The following is a 13,740-nucleotide window of genomic DNA, read 5'->3' on the forward strand; positions in this document are numbered from 1 at the left end:
CTTACATATTTATGTACACGTGGGCAAAAATTCTAAATAGATTAATAGCATTCGTCACTTGCTGACCTGGTGTAGCAAGAGACCAAAATCTGAGAATGAATTTGATGGTATGTGGACAGCTCTCAAAAGTTTCACTTTTAGCATTTAAACAGATGCTAGTGTCCAGTGATCTCTTCAGAATAATTCATTTTTCTGCATTAGAGAGTTTGAAACTTTTGCTTACTGTTGGGGTAGTGTTTGCATGTTTTTAGGATCTTCCAGTTAAATGATCAAAAGTTAATTTAGAACAAATAATTTATGTTAATCAAAATATAAACACAAACTCAAGACTAAGAATTATAATGAAATATTGATTTTTACACTTAAAGCTCACAGCAGAGCCATTTATGATTTCATTAAACAATAAAAAAAATAATTTAAATAACTAGAAAAATGAAAAAGTATCAACTCTTACAAGATCAGTCAATTTATTGGTTCCTCAGTTTTGAGTTTGAGAGAGCAAGTAATCTCTGAGATTATATTTTTTCTTTTTGAGATTCAGATTTACTGAATTCCAAATACCAACATATTCTAAGTGTCTTATAAAATTGTTCCCTCTTTCTTTACTGTAGAAAGTATCTGTTGTTCTCATCTTCTTCAAAAAGTGTAAAACATGACTTAAGACTATTTATATAAGAATTGAATAAAACAAATATTTTTGAGAAATACAAAATAATTTATTAATAAATAAAAACGATTTACATAAAAAGTCTTGTCAGATATCTGTCAATTGTTGTTACATGTTGTGAAACATTGTTACACTTGCTGCACATTGTCACATGCTGTTACACATTTTGTTACATATTGTTACACACATTAGTTAGACATGACAGTGATACACATTGTTGAATACATATTGCACTTCATTACACATGTCATTACACATTGTCATTACATATGTTATACACTGTTCATTGATACATGTTGTTACACATTGTGGAACATGTTATTATACATTCTGTGAAAGTTTTGGTCCTTTTTTTGGTTTTTTCTTAGTTTTAACAACTTCTTTTGGAATACTTGCCTATGGAAAAAAAAAGAATTTTCAATTAAGTAAACCAATATTTTTATCACACACACACACACACACACATACACATGTATCTGTGTGCGTGTGTGTATATATATATATATTAAACTTTTAATACTTTTGATATATATATAAAAATAATATTAAAAAAAAATTAATTAATTAATAAAATCTTTATATATAAAAGAGAAGTTGTGTGTCTGTCTCCTACGATTTAGATTCCTAACTACTCCCACATTTTGCGGTGCGGTTTAACCAAAACCGGGTATCTTATAGTCGTGATTCATATCGAGCCCTTCTGGGTATTAGCGCGCGTCAACAATGAGTATACGATTTTAAAAAAATTTACCATCATTTTTTTCCATTTTAATGCATTTTTTTCGCTATTATATAAGGGAAGTAACTCTCTAAAAATGTCTACGATGAGTCAACGATTTAAAAATAAATTTACCATCATTTTTTTCCCATTTTTAATGCATTTTTTTGGCTATAACTCTCTAAAAATGCTTATATAATTATTTCCCTTACAAAACCCGAGCGATACTGCTAGTAATATATAAATATAAAAATATACATACATACATATATATATATATATATTTGTATATATATATAAAATTTATACGTTTAAATTATTTAAATAATTTTTTATTTTTAACTTTTATATTTTTAAATTAATTTAATGTATTGGCTTATGTTTTTCAGTTTGATTTGCTTAATAGTGGTTTTATCTCTAATTTAATATAATATAACATAATATATTTATACTATAAAATTGGATTTAATCCTAAATCTAATTTTTCCCTGTAAGTTTGGATTTATTCCCTAATATTATTATTATATATATATATATATATAACATGGGTTGGCTATACTTTAATGAGAAAAAGATTTTAAAGTTGAAAAATACCTATGTTTACAAAATATTAGATATGTAGATTATGCACTAAAGAATCCATTAACATACTCCATACGAGTAGAGAAATATCATTAAATATATCGGATGCTTTAATATATTGATAATTGAAACATCAATTCCAACCTTTCATCCGCAATATATTTTAGAATAGCTGTAAATGCATCATTTTTCTGTAAGATTTGTAGTGTATTTAGCCTTATTTTAGTTATCTGAACAAATTTTTATTGCAACATAGGATACCTGGTCCAAGTATGAAGTCTTAATATCTCTTAAATAATTTTTTTAACTTTTCAAATAATCCCTGAAAGAAATGTGTATATTCAAGATGGGCACAAATAGTTCACCCAATCTGAAATACCTTTCCTGAAACGGCTATAGGATATATATGAATTTGATCTCTGGACTTAAGTATTTGCTTTTTTTAGCTACCCATACATCTTTTTAATATTTTCGATTTTACAATGCATTGACCATGTAGATTTAACCTGCAACCTTTTTATGTTTTAGAACGGATTTACAATTTCATGCGATCTCATACAGATATATATTTTATATTTATATCATCATCATCATCATCGTTTAGCATCCGCTTTCCATGCTAGCATGGGTTGGACGGTTCAACTGGGGTCTGGGAAGCCAGAAGTCTGCACCAGGCCCAGTCTGATCTGGCAATGTTTCTACGGCTGGATGCCCTTCCTAACGCCAACCACTCCGTGAGTGTAGCAGGTGCTTTTTACGGGCCACCGGCACAGCTGCCAGACGAGGCTGGCAACGGCCATGATCGGATGGTGCTTTTTACGTGCCACTGTCACGGGGGCCAGACGAGGCTGGCAACGGCCACGAATGGATGGTGCTTCTTACGTGCCACCGGCACATTTATATACTATATATTTTATATGATGAATTATATCTTTTAAAAAATATATTGAGGAAATTAATGTTTTTTGATTGTCAATATCTCAAAAGTTGCCTTTTCATTGAAACCTACATTATTCTATAGTCTCTTAGCTCTATTTACAGAATACTAACTTATTGTTTTGTATAGGAAATTCATTTCCTCCTATTTTCTTCTCTTATTCCTCACTACACCACATGACTTTACACATCACATCACATATGATGTGCCATACTAATACATACACCAACGAATACATACTAATACGTACTAATACATACTAGTACATACTAATACTTACACCAACCCTATACATACACATGTCCAGACCCCGCATACGCACTTATACTCTCTCACACACACACACACATACCTATACATACCAATACGTACTAATACATACTAATACATACTAATACATACACCAACCCCATACATACGCACGTCCAGACCAATCTTACGCACTAATACTCTCTCATACACACACACACACACACACACCCTTATACATACTAATACATACACCAACCCTATACATACACACATCCAGACCCCTCCCACGCACTTTTAGCTGGTCCCTCAACCCTTTTATCAACCCTATTATCTCCCCTTATTTCGCTCTCGCGTCTCATGTTTGATCTTTGACCTCTGGCCGAAATCAGATCGCCATGTTGATTCGTTAGCTACTGCACGCATTTTTTTTCTCTCCTTCTTTCTGTGTTTTTTTCTCTCTGTGTATCTTTCTGTTGAAGAGCGTAGGCTCGAAACGTTAAAGACTTGTTTTATTTATATTTCCTGAGCGCCATACTAATACAATTGTTCGTTTGTTTTCCACCTGCCTTCGTCTTTTGTTTATTTTCATAAAGCTTCCCGTTATATATATATATATATATATACGTAAATGTCAAACAATGAAATGAGTGCTCAACACTGCATTGGTGGATATATTTCTTTATTTGTAGATTTTTCAAGCCGACCACACGAAGAAAGGTGTTCACCTCCATTCTGGAAAACAGTCTTGCTTCTTTCATGGGATTTTTCATAAATTCGTGTAAATAAAACAATGAATCAACAAATCAAGGGACGTTTCATTGAGTCATTGTTTTCCCAAGAAATCCTGTGAATGAAGTGAGACTATTTTCCAAAATGAAGGTGAACACCTTTCTCTATGTGATCAGCTTGAAAAATTAAGACACTAGAATATTTTCCTACTTTTCTCAACATGAAACCAATGGTAGCCCTAATTCACAAATAAAGAATATATATATATATATATATACACACACATATATATAAATATGTGTGTATGTGTTGTATATGTGTGAGTGTGTGTGTGTGTGTGTATATATATATACACACATGTATACATATGCACGCATACATGACATAATGCATATTTCTAGAACTTAACCCTATAGCATTCAGATTATTTTGTCAAGCATAATGTTTATTTATTCAAATTGGTTTGAATTTAATCATACAATATCTTGTAGCTTCCTGGTTTCATTGATGTAATAGTCTATTTTTAGAATGACATTGTATGGTAGGTGTGACAGAATTTGGTCAATTTAAACATAATGCATGTAGGATTTTGGTGCCTGCTATGATCGGTTTAAATGCTAGAGTTAAACATGTATTATATCTAATACAAGTAGTAATTAAAAAGCAAAATTAAAATAAGGTGGAAATATGTGAATTCACACAATAAAGAAAATTCTAATGAAAAATAATTAAAAAAAAGTGCAACAAACCAAACTATTTTGCTAATAGAATCACTTTTATAACTAAAAACCATTACTGAGACCTGTTTTCAAATAAATACTTTAGCCACAGCACCACAAAGGTGTTTTGATTTGCTTTATCTCAAGAACAATTTGGAAGGAAACAAATTAACACACAGATATTTTTAAGTTTCAGATACAAAACAAATGTATTAAGAATAAAATTGAGAAGGAGTGAAGCTCAAAAACATTAATTTGAAGCTGACGAAAAATATTTTAAGGAAAGAAATGAGACGGGATGGATGTCACTGTAATTATCAAAAAGAAACTACAAAAGAAACAAATTTAATTATCATAATTATTGTTATTATTATTATTATAGGAAGGCTTAAAGCAGTGACTCAAAATTTGAAACCATTATTATAAGACTTATTGGTGGTGAACTGGCAGAATCTTTAGCATGCCAGGCAAAATGCTTTTAAGTTCAAATTCCATGAAAATAGACTCTGCCTTTCATCCTTTTGGAGTTGATAAAATAAGAACCAGTTGAGTACTGGGGTCGATGTAATTGACTTACTCCTCCCCTCGGAAACTACTGGCCCAGTGCCAAAACTTGAAGCCATTATTACAGGAATCATACTATGATTCAGAAGTGCCTGCTCAGACTGTTTGGCCATGTTGTTCAATTTTCTGAGTTAGACCCTGCTTAGTGTGTTCCCTTCGCTGAGTGTCCAACTGGACTGATGGCTCATGTTGGTCAACCACATGCCACATAGTCATGGCAACCGAGGAGGTAGCTCCAGGAGATGGGGACTGACAGGGACTCTGGTCAATGGGTCACCTGGGAGGACCAGGAATATACCAATAAATGGTGAATGCACTAATGTGCTGCCATGGCACATATATATATATATACACACACATATATATATATATATACACACACATATATATATATATACACACACATATATATATATATATACACACACATGTATACATACGCACGCATACATGACATAATGCATATTTCTAGAACTTAACCCTATAGCATTCAGATTATTTTGTCAAGCATAATGTTTATTTATTCAAATTGGTTTGAATTTAATCATACAATATCTTGTAGCTTCCTGGTTTCATTGATGTAATAGTCTATTTTTAGAATGACATTGTATGGTAGGTGTGAGTGACAGAATTTGGTCAATTTAAACATAATGCATGTAGGATAATGCATATATATATAATGCATATATATATATATATATACACACACATGTTGATTACAGGAAAACCTTATAATACAGAATTAGGTAATTTTCAAAAACTGAAAATGATTTAAATTAAAGTGTGAAAATTACCCATTATGCAAGCTGATAACAGCTATCAGAAGTAGGTACATAAAATCCCTTAGAGATAAGCAATTGTTCAGAACTAAATACATACTTTCAAAAATATTATTATTTAGATGAGTTGTAGTGCACCTGAGCACTGTACACAATTATTATTATTATTATTATTATTATTATTATTATCATTATTACAGTGATGTGATGAAATGTCATAAGACAATGACAAGTGACTGAGACCTTCGAACGTTGGGCAATATACTGTGGTTGAGAAGACCTATGAAGCCAAGTGAAATTGTAGTCATGGCCAATTCCAGTGTCATGTAAATGGCACCCATGCCAGTGGCACATAAAAAGCATACTTCAAACTTTGAGCCTGACAGAGGCAGTGACAAGTGACTGAGACTTCTGGCAATATACCGTACATGTCAAGCCAAGTGAGATCATAGTCATGGCTGACGCTGGTGTTTCGTAACTGGCACCCATGCTGGTGGCACGTAAAAAGCACTCACTAGTCTTGGAGTGGTTGGCATCAGGAAGGGCATCCAGATGTTGAAATCATGCCAAATCAGATTGAAACCTTGTGCAGCTCCCCAGCTTATCAGTTTTCAGTCAAACTGTCCGACCCATGCCAGCATGGAAAACAGATGTTAAATGATGAGGAATGTTTTAAACTTTAAGGCACTTGACAAATTAGATAAAGTTTTAAGACAAATGGTAAAAATTAAAGAAGAATTTACCTCAACTGTTTTACGGAAAGGGTTTGAATATGCTGGATCTTTGGGAACAAATTCTAATTCTTGGCTCAGCTGAAATAAATTCATTTAGAAAAACAAACTATTTTAAACAGTAACAGAATAGTAATTTCATTACAATGAAGCGCAAATTCCAAATATTCAACCACTTAAATTAATGATTACCACCCTTCCACCATCACCACCTGCAAATTTGGACCCATGTCAATGAAATAATTCATATTCCTGTATTATCTTTTGTTTTCTATTTTCCTTCATATTTATCATTTTTAAATATGTAGTTGTAACGTATCATCACTGCCTCAATATATCCAGGACCTTGAGGTAGAGATGATAGACTGAGAAGTGTGGCGGGTGGACTTTCTTGCTGTAGCTTGGGTTGGACATTGGCCTTAATAAATAATTGTAACATATAATTAATTGTAAAAATACTTTCATTTTTGAAACCCAAATCTCAATATAATTTCAAATCACATTTCTTTTGTGAATTATTATTACTTAATATCATAACTCAATGCTGGGTAAAATGCTTAAGTAGTATTACGTCCATCTTAATGTTCTGAGTTCAAATTCCATCAAGGTCGACTTTACTTCTCATTCTTTCAGGTTTGATAAAATAAGTACTAGTTGAGCATTGGAGTTGATGTAATTAACTTAGCCTCTTCCCTAAAACTGCTGACCATGTGCCAAAATTTGAATGGCCTAGTGGTGTGGAGGCACATGGCCTAGTGGTTAGAACAGCAGACTCGCAGTCGAGGGATCGCGGGTTCGTATCTCAGACTGGGTGATGTGTGTTTATGAGCAAAACACCTAAGCTCCACGCCTCTCCGGAAGAAGGTAATGGCAAACTTCTGCTAACTCTTTCGCCACAACTTTCTCTCACTCTTTTCTCCTGCATCTTGCAGCTCACCTATATGCCAAGGAAACCGGGAAACTGGCCCTTATGAGCTAGGTGTGGCTCGAGAAGGAACAAACAACTGTTCCTTTTAAAGGATGAAAAAATTTGAATCCAATATCATAACTCAGGTGGCAAACTGGCAGAATTGTCAATACACTCGACAAAACGCTTCGTGGCATTTCATTTGTCTTTATGTTCTGAGTTCAAACTCCGCTGAGGTCAACTTTGCCTTTCATCCTTTTGGGGTCAATAAAATAAGATGGGGTTATAATCCCCTTCCCACAAAGTTTCAGGCCTTGTACCTATGATAGAAAGGATTATTGTCAGTCAATTATTATTACTCAATATAACACCAATCAAAACCCTGAAGGATCAAAGGTCTATACCTGGTCACTGGCACAGTGCACATGATATTTAACTGGCTCTATCTACTAAACCATAAATAGGTACCATGAAGAGGTTCAACTAATTATTTAACTAGTGCTTCTACTGTAAGTAATAGTATCACTGTATAATTATGAAGCTGTCATGAGTTTTTAGTGTTGAAGATCAAGTCCTCCAATGGATCTATACGTTAGGAGAAGCATTTGCATTGTGGTTCTGTAGATTCAGGATGAGCAATAATCTGTGAGTGGAATTTGGGAGATGGAAACTGTGCAGATGCCCACCATAAACACACAGACACTCATATAACAGACATATACAATAAAGAAGTTACAGGAACTGAGTGGCCAATTTGAAATTAGAAGTAAACAAAGAAAGAAATACATACTACTGCTAACATTTTCTGATGTACATCATCATAAATTTTACTTTTTTGACAAAATACTATACACCAAGCTATGCATATTCTCCATGGATCATTTTTGTCAAAAAGATCATGAGCAACATCTGGTAACTTGAGCATCAAATCACTAAATAATGCAGTTTTTTCAAGAATTTGGGAGAGAGCTGAAAGAACAAAAAAAAATAAATAAAATGTAAGTCAGACAATATTTTCTTTTTTTTTTTCTGTCTGGTGTAAAAACACTTTGAAAATATTTTGAGTTATTTACAGAAAGAGACCAATGTTTTCAAAATTTTCTATATTTGGTACAAGCACAGTCGAGGGGGGTAAGAAGCTTGCTTTGCAAATACGAGGTTTCAGGTTCAGTCTCACTGCATGGCACCTTGAGCAAGTGTCTTCTGCAGTAGCCCTGACTGACCAATGCCTTGTGAAAGAATTTGGTAGATGGAACAGAAACTGTGAAAGCCTGTTGTGTGTGTGTGTAATAATCAGTGTTAGTTTGTTTATGCCCCCATAACTTAGCAGTTCAGCAAAAGAGACTGATCGAATAAGTACCAGACTTCAAAAAAGAAAAAAGTACTGTAGTCATGTTATTTGACTAAACACTTCAAAGTAGTGCCCCAGCATGGCCACAGTCCAATGACTAAAACAAGTAGGAGGTAAAAGATTTCTTTCATGTTATATAAGTATTTAAAATTATATTTGGAAGAAACAGCATACTTCTCACACTAGACTAAAGCTCTTTAACAAGGAAACTATTCAAGGCCTTTGTATCTTATATATTCAACAAGCTAGCTATTGTCAGCTAAGGTGAAAAATAGGCGGGAAGGACAGTAGAGAGAGAGAAAGCTGGCTGTATGGTGGGGTGGAGAGCCAAGCATAGTGCATGATGAAAAGCAGTTTGGTTTTATATAGGGTGGGGAATTAAAGCAATGTGTATGTGTGTGGAAAGCGCATAATACACAGTGCTTCCAGAACTCAGTTTCACTGAGATGGGCAGGTCTTTTAGCTAGATTCTTCTTCTGCAACTGTCTTATTAAGATGATGGCATCCACAGTACTCCTTTTTTGTACAAAACCAAACTGCATTTCATCTAGTCTAATTCTGTTCCTAATCAACTGAGCTATAACTTTCTCTCCCTCAGTAATTTTCATGATCTGGTCCAGCAGTTTGATACCTCTGTAATAGTTTCTATCTAAGGTATAGCATTTGACTAAAATACTGCTACACCAGTCATTGGGTGCATCACTTTCCTGTATCACCCGATTGACTATATTGGTGACAAGTCCATATCCTACTCCACCAGATATTTTAAGCATCTCAGTGGTGATTCCTGATGGTCCAGGGGCTTTCCTTGTCTTCATATCCTTAATTGCCTCAATTATCATACTGGTGTTAACTCTGGTGGCTAGTCCCTCAGTTGGGTCAATAGTAGGAAAATTCTCTTCCCATGCATTCTCCACATTTAGCAATCTTTCATAGCGGAACTTCCATGCATCTTTCTTCTCTGAATCACTAAGTGCAAGCATACCATTATCCAATCACATACATTCGTCACCCACAGTATTTTCTCTCTGATACACTGCAATCCAGAACACATCATACCGCTGACCCTCACACTGTAAAACATTAAAAAATCTCCTATTTTCTGCTTCACCCTTCACTATGTTAACTTGTTGCCTAGTTTCCCTTCTCAGCTGATAGATATTCTCTGCGATCACCATTTTCCCAGTCTTTCTTGGCCTGTCTCTTTGCTTTTATAGCACTGTCTACCTCCTTGTTTTTTAGCCTGGCCAGAACTTTGCACCAGGCTTCTAGTTCAGTTCTATATTCAAGAGATGAGAAATTATGAACATTATTTACATTTGACAGATATTTGTCCTCATCTTGTTTGTTGTTAACAGAATGTTTCGGCTGATATACCCACCAGCTTTCATCAGGTGTCTTGGGGAAATTTTGAACCTGGGTTCTCATTCCTAAGGTATTTTTCGATGTTTAATATTGGTTCCCATATGCTACCCATATCTGCACTCAGTTTGCTTAGGAGGTTGTTGTGTCCGAGCATATGTGCTGCTTCTTTTAGTCTTTGTATTTTCCAGTGGTGTTCGCTATTATTTTAACTTCATCCCACAGGGGGAGGTGGTCTCCATTTATCCATACATGATCAGCTATACCTGATTTATCAATATCTCCTCATGTCACAGCTTTGTGATGTTCATCCACTCTTATTTTGAGGGGGTTGCATGTTTCGCCTTTGTATAACCTACCACAGCTGCATAGGATAGAGTACATGCAGTCTTTGGTCATAGGCTCTTCTGTTGGTGGTTTTACTCAAAAGAGATATTTGTGAAGTATATTACTCTTGAATACTGTCCTGATGTCATATGGGCCGCATATCTTTTGTGTCTTTTCGGAGAGGCCTTCCACAGGGTAGACAGACTGTGAACAGTTTATTGGTTTCATCCTCTCTTTTCTTCATAATTGGAGTGGATAGTATGTTTTTGGGGTAGTTTTTGCTTAGTAGATTGTTATTGAGCTTGATCATTTCTTTGTGGTGTGTATCATGATCCCTACTTGTACTCTTTGTTCGATGTTTTAGGCACTAAGCAATCCCTCTCTTTACACTGTATCGATGGTGGGAATTGAAGTTGAGGTATCATCCAGTGAAGGTCGGCTTGCGATATATGGATGTCCTGAATCCATACTTGGTGCATGTTATTAATACGTCCAGAAATGTTAGCTGATTGTCTGTTTCCTTTTTCCATTGTGAACTGTATGAATGGCTTTAATGAGTTCACATGGTCTAACAGCACTTGGACAATAAACTGTTCACAGTCTGTCTACCCTATGTGAAAAGTCTCTCTGAAAAGATACAAAAGATATGCAGCCCATATGATATCACGACAGTATTCAAGAGTAATACAACACTTTGCAAATATCTCCTTCAAGTAAAACCACCAACAGAGGAGAATATGACCAAAGATTGCATATACTCCATCCCATGCAGCTGTGGTAGGTTATACAATGGAGAAACATGTCACCCCAACAAAATAAGGGTAGACAAACATCACAAAGCTGTAACATGAGGAGATATTGATAAATCAGGTATAGCTGATCATGTATGGAAAAATGGAGACCACATCTCCCTGTGGGATGAAGTTAAAATAATAGCGAACACCACTGAAAAATACAAAAACTAAAAGAAGCAGCACATATGCTAGGACACAACAACCTCCTAAGCAGACAAAGTGCAGATATGGGAACCAGTATTAAGGAAGGGTAGGAAAATATTAGATTTATAAGTCCTAAAATTCATTCCATAATTGCCCATGAGCATATGGCGGAGTGGTTAAGTGTACTAACCCCAAGATTCCGAGTTCAATTCCAGTCAGTGACCTGAATAAAAATAATAACCCAAGACACCTGATGAGGTAAATAATGTAAATAAGGCTTTTAGTTGTCTATGTTTCAATTAGAATTTCTGCTGGTTTGCTAGATCTTTGAGTTCCTTCTAGCTCTAATTCTGAAGCCACTAACTGCTAAACTTTGCTGGGTTGTACATGCTTCATTTAGAAGCATCTCTCTATCTCATTATGTGCTTATGTGCCCACCAGACTGCTAGGTGATCAGGTGGTTGGCTGGTTTCCTAAGGTTAGTGTTGCAGATCATCAAATTATTTGAATCACAGAACTTCAGCAGACTTGTTGTAACCTCCATGGAATTCATGAGGGTTCTGCCAACATGTCCATTGCAGTCACCAGCAACGATGACCAAGTCTCTGTCATTTTTTGTTGAGGTAGTCTCACTGGTCCTTCCTTTCATTGTGCTAACTATTGATTGTGGCAGGCCTGAAATTGTAGACTAGGAACAAAGAGTGAGAAGACAGTCATGGAACTGTTGTCACCTGAAAAGAAGACTTGTGCAAGCAATTGCTAGTTGGCAGAGGGCTCTGCTACATAGTTAACATACTCAATTAATTACAATTTCCTCAATCCCACGCACCATCTAGAGTAAACACTGAAAACGGGAAGGGGAAGGGACTAGGGCTTCAGGTTAATCAGAAGAGAGAACAGGGTGGGTGCACAGTAAGGCTTAAATATCTATATACATATCCAAACCCACGTCCATACATTCCAGAAAGGTTTAACTATCTATATACATAACCAAACTGACATATATACATCCCACATAAATAAGTATACACATGTATATGCAATAGATGTGTGCTGCTCTCATACCTACATATGCATGGAAATATATATATATCCTTGTAAAAAGCAAAGTTTGTTTGTTTGTACGTTGATTGCTGAAAACACTAAGTAAAATTGATAATATTTCAGGTTTTTCATGTCATTTAAATTAATTTCACAATTCCGCAGATAACTGTGCACTTATTTTCTGAAATGGATTGGGTGGGGTGGAAGTGTACTGGCTCCTATTTCTAGCAGTCCACATACTGTCTACTTCACCATAATGCTTTTTACAGAGTGAAAAACTACTCCACCCATTACTCATTCCACCTCCAGCTTTCTCTAAGTTACATTTATTCCTTTGAAGTTGACACTAGACCTCTACTTTCTCTCTCTTTATATGTTCCTCTCTATGTCTCTATCTCTCTCACTATCTCCCTCTCTCTCACTATCTCCCTCTCTCTCTCTGGTTGTATATATGTCTCTTTCTCATTACATCTACCACTACCGCTTTTTCTCTCTAGAGAAAAAACATGAGACAAAAAGAGAAAGGGGAAAACAAGTGAAACACCAGACCTCTGATTTCTCCCTGTCTATATATCCCTCTCTATGTCTCTATCTCTTTTGCTTTCTGGTTGTAAATGTGTGTGTGTGTCTCTCTCTCTTGCTCTCTGGTTGTATATGTGTCTCTCTCTCACTACCTCTACCTCTTTTTTCGGATCTTTTCGGTTTGAACGGCAGTTTTTTCTAGCGGTGTCATATGAAATTGTCACCCATAATTATGACCCTAGTATTGATCTATTGCATTTCAATCTATTTTAGGGTTAGGGTTAGGGGTGGGAGGAAGGGTATCTTTTTTTTTTCTTCACAAATGTAAATAAACCCAATCTCTTTCTTAAACGAGGGACATATTCATATGGCACAGAATGTTTTTTACCTCAATAGACGCCATTGATTGGTTGAAATTGCAGAAATTGAATACATTTCAATACTGTACAGACTGGGCTGAAGGCCAGGAGGCCCACTAATATTATATATATATATATATATATATATATATATATATATATATATTGGGTCATCCCATAAATAATGTGGTTTTTTCACTTACATGAACTAAAAGTCGGAGGGGGACAGGATAAACAACCTGCATCAACTTG

At 35.1% G+C, this 13,740-nt stretch overlaps 2 protein-coding genes across 5 annotated transcripts in view; both read right to left on the reverse strand.

The window, feature by feature from the left end:
- Nucleotides 1-694: 694 nt before the first annotated feature.
- LOC115217571 (coiled-coil domain-containing protein 134) overlaps nt 695-13,740 on the reverse strand; it is an 87,019-nt gene continuing 73,973 nt past the window's right edge. For all 4 annotated transcript variants that reach the window (XM_036507701.1, XM_036507702.1, XM_029787311.2 and 1 more), the window contains exons 4-6: nt 8,376-8,554; nt 6,691-6,759; nt 695-1,063 (exon numbers count right to left, since the gene is read on the reverse strand). In XM_036507701.1, the coding sequence (XP_036363594.1) occupies nt 989-1,063; nt 6,691-6,759; nt 8,376-8,554 (323 nt within the window). In that variant the 3' untranslated portion in view covers nt 695-988. The remainder of the gene's footprint in view (nt 1,064-6,690; nt 6,760-8,375; nt 8,555-13,740) is intronic.
- Nucleotides 8,942-10,302, reverse strand: LOC118765482. Its single transcript, XM_036507704.1, has 2 exons — nt 9,473-10,302; nt 8,942-9,388 (listed from the first exon to the last, which is right to left on the reverse strand). The coding sequence occupies exons 1-2, from the start codon at nt 9,917-9,919 to the stop codon at nt 9,182-9,184; spliced, it is 654 nt and encodes a 217-aa protein (XP_036363597.1). The 5' UTR covers nt 9,920-10,302; the 3' UTR covers nt 8,942-9,181.

Source organism: Octopus sinensis, linkage group LG11 (genome assembly GCF_006345805.1).
Source record: "Octopus sinensis linkage group LG11, ASM634580v1, whole genome shotgun sequence".
Lineage (NCBI taxonomy): Eukaryota > Metazoa > Mollusca > Cephalopoda > Octopoda > Octopodidae > Octopus > Octopus sinensis.